This window comes from Ambystoma mexicanum, chromosome 3q (assembly GCF_040938575.1).
Source record: "Ambystoma mexicanum isolate Mex_15411 chromosome 3q, UKY_AmexF1_1, whole genome shotgun sequence".
Classification (NCBI taxonomy): domain Eukaryota; kingdom Metazoa; phylum Chordata; class Amphibia; order Caudata; family Ambystomatidae; genus Ambystoma; species Ambystoma mexicanum.
Window position 1 is genome coordinate 799,291,426 of NC_090926.1, and position 14,481 is coordinate 799,305,906.

A 14,481-nucleotide genomic window follows, 5' to 3' on the forward strand; every position below is an offset into this window, starting at 1 on the left:
TGCAAATCAGGCTTGGCCCCACCCCAAAAGGGGCAGTCCAGCCCGAACTGCTAGGCCACATCCCTTCTGCACGAGACCACAAGCATCCCCAAACATGTTTCGCCCTTGTTGGGGCTCATCAGTGAGGAGTAGCTTGGGTCTCTAGGCCCAGCAGGCACGGGACCCACGTCTGGGCATACCCGTCCCACTCGGGGTGACATAGCAAAAACAAAGAGGTGATGGCTGAAAGGTTTAGACTTAATCTTAACCACTGGCAATGCTCTGGGCAACCCTCCAGACCACCCTTCTTCGCCTGCCAAGCCATTACAGAAGGGAAAGACCATATGCAAATCAGGCTTGGCCCCACCCCAAAAGGGGCAGTCCAGCCCGAACTGCTAGGCCACATCCCTTCTGCACGAGACCACAAGCATCCCCAAACATGTTTCGCCCTTGTTGGGGCTCATCAGTGAGGAGTAGCTTGGGTCTCTAGGCCCAGCAGGCACGGGACCCACGTCTGGGCATACCCGTCCCACTCGGGGTGACATAGCAAAAACAAAGAGGTGATGGCTGGAAGGTTTAGACTTAATCTTAACCACTGGCAATGCTCTGGGCAACCCTCCAGACCACCGTTCTTCGCCTGCCAAGCCATTACAGAAGGGAAAGACCATATGCAAATCAGGCTTGGCCCCACCCCAAAAGGGGCAGTCCAGCCCGAACTGCTAGGCCACATCCCTTCTGCACGAGACCACAAGCATCCCCAAACATGTTTCGCCCTTGTTGGGGCTCATCAGTGAGGAGTAGCTTGGGTCTCTAGGCCCAGCAGGCACGGGACCCACGTCTGGGCATACCCGTCCCACTCGGGGTGACATAGCAAAAACAAAGAGGTGATGGCTGGAAGGTTTAGACTTAATCTTAACCACTGGCAATGCTCTGGGCAACCCTCCAGACCACCGTTCTTCGCCTGCCAAGCCATTACAGAAGGGAAAGACCATATGCAAATCAGGCTTGGCCCCACCCCAAAAGGGGCAGTCCAGCCCGAACTGCTAGGCCACATCCCTTCTGCACGAGACCACAAGCATCCCCAAACATGTTTCGCCCTTGTTGGGGCTCATCAGTGAGGAGTAGCTTGGGTCTCTAGGCCCAGCAGGCACGGGACCCACGTCTGGGCATACCCGTCCCACTCGGGGTGGCATAGCAAAAACAAAGAGGTGATGGCTGGAAGGTTTAGACTTAATCTTAACCACTGGCAATGCTCTGGGCAACCCTCCAGACCACCGTTGCCCGTGGTTATGATTAATTCAAAACCTTCCAGCCATCACCTTTCTGTTTTGCTACACATGTGATATCATCAGTGATGTCATCAATGACATTTGTGATGCCATCTTTCATGTCCTGGGTGTTAGTGTTAGCAGTGCACAGTGGGACGGGGTGGTATGGTTGCTTAGCCTACCATAACTGGCGAATTGCAGGGGTTTTTCGGTTGTACCTTGAACCATAATGTCACGGTTATAAAGTTTTTTGTAGTGAATTTCACAGGTTTTTAGTAGTGCAACTTAACCATAATGTCCCCTTAACAAAGTTTTTTTTTTAGTGAATATATATATAGTGCAGCGGTGAAGTGTCCCTGCAAACCTGACGATTACGGTTCGAACCCTGCAGTAGGCTTTAATTCATACATTCAAATACACCATTCAATGTTTTTCATTTTAGCTGGGGGGGGGGACTGAGCCCATCCACTGGAAAAAAAGTGGGTGGACTCTGTAGCCCCCACGCGTACCCTCGACTTGAGCCTTGGATAGTATGGAGAGAAGAGAGAGTGGCAGAGTTGGCAGGAGAAGGTAACTGCCGCCAATGATGCTCAGCGTTGCGAAGAGAGCTTCACCAAGAGCAAAGTGATGGGGATAAACAGGGTTGGGGAGGTTTACGAGAATGAGTAAAAGGAGAGGCAGGCAAAAGGGTGTCAAGAGAGACAGGAATAGCAGATGAAAAAAGAGAAAGCAGAATCGGAGAACCGAGCTCAGGAAATGAAGGGAGATAAGTAGTTATAACAGAAATAAAACCCAAGGCATCGAAGCTAAATAGGAGGTGACAAAAGAAAGAACCGAAAAGAAGCAGAAGCGGAGAGAGAAACAAGAGAAGGAATAAGAGAGAAAGAAAGAAGAGCATGGTCCGAGGAGTGAATGGGATGGCAGTCACAGAAGTCAAACATGAGACAGAGGAGAAATTGAGATCCTGGCAGAACCAGAGACTAGGGCAGGTGATGGGTAATGGGAATCTAGAAGGGATAGGAGAGAAATAGAGGCGTGATAACGCGAGGTGCAGATTAAAGTCGCCAAGAAGGAATGGAGGGGCATTAAAGGAGAGGAGAGAGGACAGAAGAGAATCAAGATCCGCACAGAAGAAGGTAGGTGGGTCTGGTGGGTGGCATATCAGAAGAAAAGCTAAGGATCTGGTTTGAGAAACTAAGTATATTGATATTCAAACGTAGAGAAAAGAGGACGATTGGGATGGCAGAGAGACGGTGTAGGAAGAGCGACAGAATGCAGATTTAAAATAGTCCCGGCCCCCAGTTGGACACAGATAGCCATACAGGAAGGTAGCGGCAGATGAAAGTGCAGAGCTGCACCGGAGTCAGCACAGTGTCCAAGCCGAGCAGCACACAGCAACAGGTAGGACCTGCAGCATGACACGGGGGGATGCAGGGCAGGGCAGAGCGGCAGCACACACACTTTCCAGCAGACAGCTCCCAGATGCTTTCGCGCTTGGCTGCAGAAGCTTCACCACAGGCTAGATGTTGAATAGTTCGGATTGTTAAGCAGGCTCGGATTGGCCAATAGGGCAATGCCCGAACCAAAAACACACAATGCTAGTGTGGGCCAGTGTTTTGGGTCAAAGTGGGCCACTTTTTTGGCCAGTGGGGCCAGTTTGAGGAGTTACTTCACTATGCGGCTAGTAGTTATGACCATTGCTGCTGAATACATATTCTTTAAATTGCACCATTTGTATCACACTTTATCAAAATATTCCCCCTTGGGTGCTACTCAAACAGTCTGTCACAAAAGGAATGAATTGCCATTTGCAACTTTGGGCCACTTTTTCAGAGACAATTGTATGCCCCAGTCCGACCCTGTAGGGGTGGAGGAGACGTGGCCAGAGCCAGCGATACAGGAAGGCAGCCCAGATAAAAGCACTGAGCATCCAAGCCGAGCAGACAGTGAGAACAAGGCCAAGTGGAATACAGACATTTGCATAGGAGTAGAAGAAAAATGGCAACATGCAGCATCAGTATGTTGTCATTTTTCTTCTACTCAGATGCAAATGTAGTCAAAGGACCAAAGCATTCCTCTACGAGAGAGACGGAAGCCTCAAACAGTGAATTCTGGGAACTGTAGTCAAACTGCCTCATTACAAGTAGGCGGTGTGGGGAAATCGGCAGTAATGTGGCAGTAATTTCATTACTGCTGCTTTACCACACCGCCCAAATCCGAGTTTAACAGAGAGGTGGAGGATTCACCTCCAGCTAAGAGCTGGATGCAAATCCACCACCTTCCCGCCATAAAAACGGCAACATCGGTGGAATTACTGCCAGCTGTAATTCTGCCAAATGTGTTAGTACCGGTTACCACTGAAATACCACCAAACTTGTAATGAGGCCCATATAACCAGATTGGGGTTATAGTAAAAATACATGTGTTTTTCTGATTATGTGGGTCCTAGCACGCACCGCTTAAATTTGAGTTTGTCCTTCTCTTTATCTCTCTAGCCCATGATGGCTCCTGGAGGTTATGGTTCTTGGTTGGCAGGAGGGAAGTTAGAGCTCTGATCTCTTTATGTTTCAGAAAAGAAACGATCCAAGATTACAGAGCAGCTGACTCCGCCAGTGCAGGAGGAACTTGAGCCCCCCATCAACCCTATCCTGAGTGGAGAAGACATCCAGGCTTTAGCCATCCGAGCCGAAGATTTAGAGAAAGTAAGTGTTTTTACCCCTGTCCTGAAATGACATTCCATGTTGTTCTGCTTTCCTTCATATTTTGAAGCAGAGCCACTAAAGGTGTGTTTAGATATTCACTTTGATAATTTGAAATGGTCAATTACTGCTTTATGGCTACTAATTGTTCACTCCTAATCCTTATCCTAGAGGGCTGGCATTTTCCCAGATATCAATCTACGAGGAAAGTAGCAAGGATACATGCTTACCTTCTTAATTGCCGACACAAGGGATAGATTGTGCCATCCCTCGTTGAATCACCTGTGCCCAATTCATTCACAGGTGGGTTGCTCGCCAGTAAAACAGATACATTGATAAATTGGTTGTATCCCCTGGTCCTTAACCTGTTGCAATGACACAAGGTTGTCTCTAAGAAGTCGCACTACCAGCTGCAACTCCTCAGAGGTATTCTTCCTTTCCTCTCCTTCCCCCAGAAGCTCACTGTCTCCAGAGCTCTGGTTCTCTCCAGGCTGGAGTATTGTAACAGCCTCTTTCTAAATCTGCCTGCTTCCACTCTCCGCCCTTTGCAACTTATCCAGAACAGGATTGCAACACTTGTCCTTGGCCTCAAGCCCAGGGATCGTATCTCTCCAGGACTGAAATCGCTGCACTGGCTCCCAGTAGCCGCGAGGATTAAGTTCAAAACCCTCTGCATTGTCCACAAAGCCTTTTGGGGTCTGGGGGCTCAATACCTTCAACTCTTTCTTCCTAAATACCTTCCTTCTCGAGCTCATAGCTCTTCTGCGTCGAACTCCCTCAGGGTCAGTCGCTTCTCCAAGCAACGAGTTGGTGGTAGATCTCTTTTCTCGGCTGGAGCCGCCCTCTGGAACAGCCTCACTGCCCCCTTGAAACTTGAGGAGAATCATCTTCGGTTCCGGAAGCACCTCAACACCTTTCTCTTTGCTTCTGCTTTTTCTCCTCCTCTCCCCTGCTGACTTCCTGGCTGACACTGAAACTGCACTGGTTACCTGGCCACCCTGTGATCTCGGGCCCAGGTCCCCCTCCCTGCCAGTCGCACTACTGCACTGCCTTCCTGGCAAACCCTGCACTTGGGGGACTGTTTTCTGTATCCCTACAGTCCCACTACCAGCACTGACGCCTGATGTATGCACTTACCCTTGCACTTGCCACCTGCTGGCCGTACTTTTACTTATTGTTTATTTATTTTCTGATCCCATGTACTGCACTGTCCTCTCGGCTTTCTCCCCCGCACTTCTCCTCCCTCCCCGTCCCTTGCACTTGCGCGATCTGAATGACACCTGGCCTAGTAGGATCGTTGTCTGTCTTCCCTCTGTTCCCACTCCCTTGCCTCCTCGCGCCTTGAACCACTTGTGTATAAGCACGTTATAAATGCCATATCATATCATATCCAGGTAGTTAATTTGGGATCACCCCTATCTAGCCGCCTGGGACATCAATCAACATTTTGTTCTGCTTTTTTCTATGGGGGGCCAGCTGCATACCTCTGTTTACAACTTGTCCCCCTACTGCCCAATACCTGTTTTACCATCCACACCCCTCAACCCATCTAAGCCTACTGTGGTAAAATACAGTGAAATTTTCCCCTGTAAAATGCTGTCCGTCAATTGTGGCCAGATTAGGCAAGGGAGGTTACCTTTAATTTCTGAGTGCCAGGTGTGTGGCACGAAAAGGAAAGTGAACGCCTGCTCAATCCACACATCCGCCAAGGACCTCGCAGCACCAAGGGCGTGCACTATATTTTGATGTTATGTAGGCCTGCAGTGTTCTGAAATGGGTCATGCACTGCTGACGAGGTGACTCCAAGGATGTTGTATAATTTCCCTCCCACTATTCATTGAGATTTTTCAGCAGCTTCAGGTTTTCAAAGTCCTGTCAGAGTACAGGATCTTGTCCTATTGGAGCATAGACATTTTCCATCTGAAAGGCGCAGGAATTTGAGATGTTATGTTGACTTAATACTGCGCACTGCCACCACCTAGGGCCAGTCTCGATGCGCTCACGTGGCTCTGCAAGAAAGCAGACAGGGTTGCCTAGTGAAGATAGAGGGATAGGATCTGTCCAGACGCAGGAGAAACTGGCATCTGTGTGTGTTGGGTTGCAGATGGGTTGATTGCTTGCACTGGCTTGTTGTATCCGTAAAGGTGAGGCCTAATGCCTGGGTTGTTTGTTGTATGTGAATGTATAATAATTTAGCATTTTTATAGCGCTACAAACCCTCGGGCATCTGAGCCCACGGTGTGTTGTGCTCATTTATCGACCTCAAAAGGATGAAAGGCTGAGTTTGGCCCTGGTGGGAATCAAACCTGCGTCAGCAGGCTCTGCACAGATGTCAAAGCGAGCGCTCTACTCGCTGTGCTATCGGACCAGTATGTTATGTTGGGAGTGTGTTTGTTTTATGTGTAAATTGACTTGTATTTAAGGTTGTGGTTGAGCGCACTGGCTTGTGTAATCGTAAAGGTTAGGCCCAGTGCTTGGGTTGTTTGTTGTATGTGAATGTATGTTATGTCGGCTGTGTATTAGTGTGTTTTATGTGTTAATTGGCTTGTATTTAAGGTTGTGGTTTCATACGGACAGCCTGCTCCACTTGAGTTGAGAGAGCTTGAAGGCAAGTTTTCTTCGCAGTATTGCGCTCTCAGATTCAGTTTCACCTGCTGAATTTCAATACCGTTCTTGCAAAAAGTGGTAAATCACGTGGTATTCGCTACTGCAGGGTACAGGATCCATGTGGGACGGAAAACTATGAACCGAAAATAATCTTTACCCAAATGATCCATCGAACAGATTGAATTGATTGCAGTCCACCCGCACCAGCCACATGTACCATTTATAAGTAAAAAAAATAAAATAATATGCCACAAGGACAACTACCCCACTCATCCATGGCACCCATGCATAGCCATGTGCACTTGGAACAGTTTGAAATGGGCAACAAGGTTTCTTTTTCATAACTCTTCAATAACTGCGAGAGATGCTTCCTGCAAGCCTGGGCTTTTATGCTCAGAATAGGTTCAATTTGTTCTATAGCTGTAATTATTGGCAGAAGAGAGCTATATAAGGCCACTTTACATTTCATTATTTTGACAAATATTCTTCCAGTGCCCTACTCCTGGTAATGCTCCTTAATGGTAGCAAGGTCAAATATTATTCACTTCTTTGGTCAGCTCCACATCTCATCTAGGCCCAGATGAGTTCTGGCGCCTCCTTGTAAAACCCTCTGGCAAGGTTTGACCACAGGCATCAACATTACAATAAAGGCCTATACAAGAGGGTATCTCCGATATTGCTACACCACAGTTCTGCTTGCAATGTAGTCAATGGTTTATTCCTGGGGACCTCCGTGAAGCCCTCACCCCACCTCAGAAAGGTTTGGAATAAGGTTGCCTAGATCTCCACATTATGTTCATCTGAGGCTCCAGATTTGTCCATATGTATGTCAATATTTCCGATACATGTCGACCCCCAAACATTGTTTGCAAGATCATAACTCCCTGAGTGCCCTGGACCGGCTTTATTTTTCCCTGTGGACTTCCATTATTTGGGTATCCTGAACGTAGACCTCTAATAGGTAACCCCCAGTACACAAAATGTCCTCCCATTGTCCCCTTCTTCCCCTGGAGCTTAAAATCAAAGATTTTATTAAGAATCCGGCACAGAATTGTAGCTTTTCCTGTGTTGTTCTCACAGCCACTTGAGATGCAAAATATGTCAAAATAATGAAATGCAATAAGCATGTCGTCCCAATCTGACATGTGTGAAGATCCCTCTAAGGGCGTGAAACATCTTGGGGGAAGAGTATTTTCCTAACATCCTTATCATCATGTGACTGCACCCGCACGCGTTTAAAAAAAAGTAGAAGGCCCAAAGAGGGACTGCTTGTTGGCAGGATGGGGCGGAAATTGGAATCCAGAGAAAGCCAGAATTGGCAGAGCTTCACGAGGACTATGGTGAAGAGAAACCTTGAGGCGGGTGGCTTGGCGAGTCCCTGGGCATGGCCAAACTCCATACCCTATTCAGAGTGGCACATGGCAATGCCCTGCTTCCATGACCAGGTTCTTGCACACCCACAGTGGGAGAAATGTGTTCACTGGGCTTGGCCAGTTGCAACCTCAGATGGCTTGGTGGGACCCATGACAAAGCTTAAAGCCATGCCCTAGGCATAGTGGCCACTAGTCCATGGACCCACTGAGCAAAGTTGCCACTGGGCAGCCAGACCCAGAAGCCACTTCAGGATACTATACTAAGACTGTAAAAGTGGATTGTTTTAATGTTTGTAGTGGCCCAGGCTATGTGACTACTGCTCTTGTGCAGGGTGCCCTTATCAATAAAAAGTCTCTGGATATAGCACCCAGCCTGAATCTTGGCTTGAACTCACAGCCTCGGGCAGATAGCATTTAATAGCTTCTTGACTGCTGCCTTATGGCTATAGCACCCAGTAGGCATCTTGACAATCTCCTATCAGCAATTATTTACCCCCCTTTGCTTAGGGTACAAGTCGGCCATCCGTATTCTCAATCTGTAGCTGGGGGAAGAGGGAGTTACCCTTATGGGCCAGTCTTTTAGGTCTAAAATGTTTTGACTGTTGTTCTGACCCACCTAAACAGGTCTCTCTCAGAGCTTGGTTCATCACAGGACCTGATACACGGTTCAATGCAAAACTTTAGATGGCTACGTCTGGTCGTCCCCATTGTCTGCAATACAGTCCTCAGCAAGCTCTTAGGCTTGACTTCTGGTCTGATCTCCCCCATTAACGGAGATATAGCCCACAGCGGGCTCTGCCTTTTTGCCTCCTTCTTGCCTCTCTCGACTCGCTGTTTGGTTGCCCCATCAGCTACCCTCCCTCCAGGTTCTTGGGTGTTTTTATTGTGCTCTCGGTTGCCCTGTCCATCCGCTAACTATTGTAATTGGCTATTTACCTGATTTCTTGTTTCACCCCAAGTTGTTTTCTGGCATTTTGTGAAGCTCTCCTTATGTTTATGATCCTTATCCCGTTATTGACAATTAAGTTTGTTGTCTTGTAGGGAATGCAGCGTTGTAGGCAGTTCTCCAGATCAGATTTTGAAGTGGGAGTATTGTACTCCCTATTTTTTAAAGTTGGGAGTAAAATTATTTTTTAGAGAATAAAAATATCTGTTCAGTTCCCAATGGAAGTATTTTATTAGCAAGTAAAAATGTTTTAACTTGCAAACGGAAAAATATGTTGTTATAATTATTTCTTTGCACCTTCTTATTCATACATGTTTACTTCTTCCAATCAGGCAGTTATAACAGTTCTTCCTGTGCTACTATGTGCACTACTGGTCCGAACATATCCATCGAGCTGTGTGATTGAAAGCAGAGGCACAAGGTCCTAGATGTCTGTTTCCTTTTTTTGTTGGGAGTATTTTGACTGCCTATTTTAAATTTTGGGATGTATTTGCCTATTTTTAGGAGTAAAGGTAGACGATACACCCCTTATCTGTAGGGCTGATTGTAGGGCTTAAAATGCTCAACCGCCATTTTCAAGTTAGACTGCACAGTAATAGCGGAATGCGGCTATGCTGTCCCATGCAGTATCTCCTTGCTCAATTTGGGATTGTCTGGAAGCACTCACGGGAAGGCGAGCATAATTGTTAATCTGCACTGCAGTCAACAAGCCACAAAAAAAAGGCTGTGCTCATGGACAGGACCGACAATTGTTTCTCAAGCTGGTGCAGGGACCGGTTTGGGTCCATATTGGAGTGACATTATTTCTAGTTATGATCATAAGGAGGTGAGCTCCTTGCTAAGGGTTGGTGGGTCTTGGGGAGTGGCTGAGGGTCTATCATGGAAGTCCTAACTAAGAATAGGTGGTCTACTGGAGGTTGGAAACAGTCTTCTTCCTACCTGATACATGCACATGACCTCTCAGTTATGCCCACTCGGTCTCGGGAAGGTCAAGGCCCATAAGAGTGTTTACCCCCTTGGAAAATAGATGTGTCAAATGGGCAACAAGTGAATGGGATAACGCAGGGCCAGTCATCCCTATCCATACCTGAGGGTCAGAGATGATTTTTGGGTTGCTCTGCAATCTCCCCATATGCCACCTCAATGTAGCATTTTAAACCACGTGAGCATCCGTACTCTATAGCGCCTGCCCAAGACCCAAAGGGGGCGTTAACTAATGTGACTTTATCACCATAAGCAGTAACCTTAACTACTTATAGTTAATACATGACACTTTACATAGGAAAATGAGAAATCCTTTTTCCATTGTAACATTTGATTTTGTACATGAAAGTTCACCAAATTAGGCAAGCAACTGATCTTCCCACATTCTACTGTTGAACCAGAGCACAGCGTTACGAGAAATCCTGAGGAGAGTCCTATTTCTTCTACACCTAATCTCAAGTGCTTGCAGCCCGCCTACAAAACATCAGGTTAAGCGGAGGCGTATCGGAGTGTGCCGAGTGTTTGGTATTCGGCAGGCAGCGAGAAGGTGTGGGACTGCCCACGGATAAATTAAGACTGCGTCATAAAAAAGGGACTGACAAGGGCAGTCAGCAGTACCAGCACGCTGTGCTGGAGTTCGAGTATTTTTTTCAGCTTCATCAGTGGAGGCGTGTGCTCAGAGGCGTGACCCGAGCCCTCCACTCTACATACCCTCAGTCCTCCGCGAAGCGGACCGCGAAGGGACTGACAAGGGCAGTCAGCAGTCCGCGGGCCCGCGTGACCGCGTGCTGATCCAACTCCGAGACTTCTTACATAAAGAGCTACAGCTCCTCAGGCCCAGCGGATGGCGGCCCCGGACGATCCCGTAAAGCGGAAACCTGGTTGGGAAGACCAGGACAAGCGCCTGCTAAGAAGCGGCAAACCTCGCCAGCCACCGTCCCACAACAAGGACCACGTAACCTCGCCGGAAAGCGTGGAGCAGTTGGAGCAGTTGGCTACTCAGAGGCTTCAACGGATCTCCCGCATTAAACACGCGAGCAAAATGATTCAGGCAAATACAAATCGCCCAGCGGAGCTCAACGAAGTAAGTGACTTCATGTTTCTCCCGATTGAATCCCTGGGCTTGGAGGGCACACCATCACTGATAGTGCCGACTACAGAACAGGACCAAACTACCCCCCAAGAAACCATCTTAATAACGACGAGCCCCGCGTCTACCCACATACTCCCCTCTCCTCTATCCAACATAGAGGCCCAAGGTCCAGAAACAGGGAGGGGAAGTCCATCAAACCCGGAGCTGCTCCCATTGCTTAGGGAGGAAGCGCAAGAGGCTACGTCCGAGCCGCCCACGATCCCTACACAGAACACGGAGGGGGGGGGGTGCCAGTCTGCGTTCTGCTTTTCGGACTCCCTCGCGGAGCAAGCAACGCACAAGGGCGGCAGGAACCTACCCCGGTCAGACCCAACCCCGCCCTCACTCCCGGGGGAGTCAGTAGTGATTATGATACACAACACAGAGGGAGCTGTGGCAGTGGAGGATTTAAGAACACCCCCGGGACTAGTCGCTCCATCCTCCCCTCCCCAATTGCTGTTCGAACTTGCTGGCGAGGAGGGAAGGGACGATGAGGGAAGGGACGAACATCGGGGGTTGGAGATTGCGTGGACTGCCCTGGAAGAGAAGGGAACCCAACCCCCTGCTCCCCGCCCTCAGTCGGGAATCCCGACGCCCAGCTCAAGCCCAGTGAAAAAACATTCATCTCTACCCAGTACATCCTCCCCACCCTTACCCGGTGTGGTCGAGGTAACAGCAAACGCCAATGAGATTCCGGGCAACCTGACGAAACTTTCGGGAGGCTCACAAAAGATGTCCTCTCGCAGAACGGTGAGGGCCAAACCCCCGTACAAAAGAGGACAGGGAAGGGGTAAAAAACATCTTATCCCTCACTGTATGTCAACGCTGAAAGAGTTTTTTGGGAAAAAGACACGAACGGAGGGTGAAGGATACCAAGATGTATCAGATGCAGAGCTTTTGGCCTTAGTTGAAGATAGAGCCATACTCCCCTCAACCATGAACTTCCCTGTGAAGATGACCACATCCTTAGAGAAAGCGGTTAACAGAGCTCCACACTTAACCGCTCAAGTGAGTCAGAGTCCAAATTTAATACACACGGGATCAGAAGCTGTAACGGGGAGGGACAAACCACAACCGGTTAATGGTGCTGGAACTCGTGATCTGTTGGACAAGACGACGTTGGCAACTCAGCCGCACACCGAGTTAGATGCTGGAAGGGGGACCTTGGGAAGAGCCACTTCGATTACTGGCACCCCGCACTCTATTAACAAACAAGCAGAGGGATTGGGGCTGTCAGGAACACTTGCGGGAGAGCCATACCCGCTCCTGACTCGGGTTAATGGCCCCCCTGTTCTGCCCAATAAATCCGTCCCCTGTTTTCCCCGATCTTTGGAGTGTAGCTTGGAACCGTACATTAGTGGGGTGGACCCTCCATACGAGGTAAACCCGAGCCACCCCAAGGAACGGGGGTCTCCGACGCCCCTCAGTCATCAAGGCGAACCTCCTCCTAGCCAAGTGTCTGAAACTCCCGCGCAAAAAGAGGACTTGATGTCCATTCTAGCTACAGTCACTATCGCGCTGGCACCATTTGGGAAATTATACGAAGCCATCAGCGATACTTTAAAAGACCAAACTACTCTGATCGCACACATGCACACCAAACTGAATTTCCTAGAGGGGTTCATCACAGCCTCTCAACAGCACAAAGGCGACGATATGAGAAGTGCGAGTGGGGGGAGCAAACCCCTGGTAGTGGACCAGCTACCAACCGACCACCCGTGCTCTGGAAACAGGACAGAAAACGCGCAGGGGATACAATTGATCGAGCGGCCTTGCTCGAGAGAAGCCCCCGAGAGGAATCAAGGTCTCGAGCCAGGCCGGGAGATAGAGGTAGGCACTCGGCCCACTGACACACCACTTCCTTTGGCGAAAAGTGCAACACAGACGGAACTCCGCTCAAAGGGGGGCCAGTCTTTGAATGAAACGACTGGTAAACCAGGAAGGAAAAATGGATCAGTTGCATTTGCCCTCCCAGAAAGCGCAGCGATCCAATCAGTCGCGAAACCAATAGACTTCTCCAAAATGAAAATCCCGTCTACCTTTGAAATATTCCAACACAAAGGCCAAAGTGATCCGGTCTGTAAGGGCAAGAAGGCTTCGAAATATAAGCCCCCACAACAGCCCGCACAAAAAGACAAAACAGAGAGCAGAGATCAAAGTAACCAAGAGAAACCTACCCCACCAATACAAAATCGCCAAGTCTTCAAACTAAAACTCTCGGATAAGACGCAGAAGGCCTCACGGAGTCCAGAGAGGTCGCTAGATGATACTTGGAACTCACTTGACCTAATGAACATGAGTACCTACACGGTCGAGGACTCAGAATCAGAAATTCCGCAAGCGCTGAATCAAAAAAGAAAAAAACCGGAAAGTCGCGAAAATAGAGAAGCAGAGGAACCGAAAGCAAAGGCTCTGCTTCTTGATTCTCCCTCGACCTCGCCGAGAGTGTGGGAAAAAACTACTTTACCACAAAAAAGAGCAAGTAGGAATCGGGGACAATTGTGGGGTAAGGGGCTTCAGGGGAGAAATCAAGGAGAAGTCCACCGCAGAGACTCTCAACAAAGATCGCGCTCTCCAGAGGAGAAGAACCCGTGGGTCCAACATGACAGAAAAAAGGATAGGAGCCCATCAATTGACAAACCCAAACACCAGGATAGAACCAGGGCTCACGCCCCGCTGGGTTCACCTGGCCGGCGGGTTGACGTAGCCACCCGTTCGAATCACTCTCCTCCGCCTAGACAAAGGAATATGACGACAAGAACTTTCAATTTGCAAAGAAGACATGATAGACAGGATAACTGGACACTGAACCGTAAAGCCCTATTCAAGCTGTTTCAGGAGAGCCGGTTGTCTCATATTGATGTTACAAAAGACATAAAAATCCTGGAACCGAATCCTAACGGAAGAAAGGATAGCTCGTTCCTACACATAGGATCGAATCATATTCAAGAACAAATCTGGAAAGCAAGAGACAAACTGTACAATCTTGGCTTCGATCTGTCAAATGCGAGGGAGGGCAAAACACCGTCTGTGCCCCCGCATGAGTGGTCTTATCACCGATCTAGACAACAGGATACTGATCGATGCTCTCTGCAGTACAAGATTCCTACCGGGGAACAAGTTCCCAGTAAATACGTGGAAAACCGGATCCGGCGCAAATCTAATATTCTGAGCACTCGACGGGACGCGAACAAGAGAGTGAACTCGGAGAGGGATCACTCACCGGCAGCACACCCAACTTGTAATGTAACTCATAGAATCTTCCAACGAATTGACAAAACAGATGAGACAACGAAACATGGCAGAAGCTTATCGGGAAAAATTGACCCTGCTGCAGAGGGAACAATCTACAGCAGGCACTTCCAGAAATCCCAAATCAGAAGGCAGTAGCCACCAGAGGGGCCTTCCGGCGATTCCCTCAGGGAGGCATGGGCTCCAATGGAACCCTCAGAAGCATCGTTGAAACTAGGATCGTGGAATACCAGAGGTTTTG

The 14,481-nt window shown here is 48.7% G+C and overlaps 1 protein-coding gene across 1 annotated transcript in view; it reads left to right on the plus strand.

Annotated features, from left to right (window-relative positions):
- The window catches only part of MYCBPAP (MYCBP associated protein), a 1,263,051-nt gene that overhangs the window by 82,324 nt on the left and 1,166,246 nt on the right, over positions 1–14,481 (plus strand). The window contains exon 2 of the mRNA XM_069654887.1: positions 3,819–3,949. Within this exon, the coding sequence (XP_069510988.1) occupies positions 3,819–3,949 (131 nt within the window). The remainder of the gene's footprint in view (positions 1–3,818; positions 3,950–14,481) is intronic.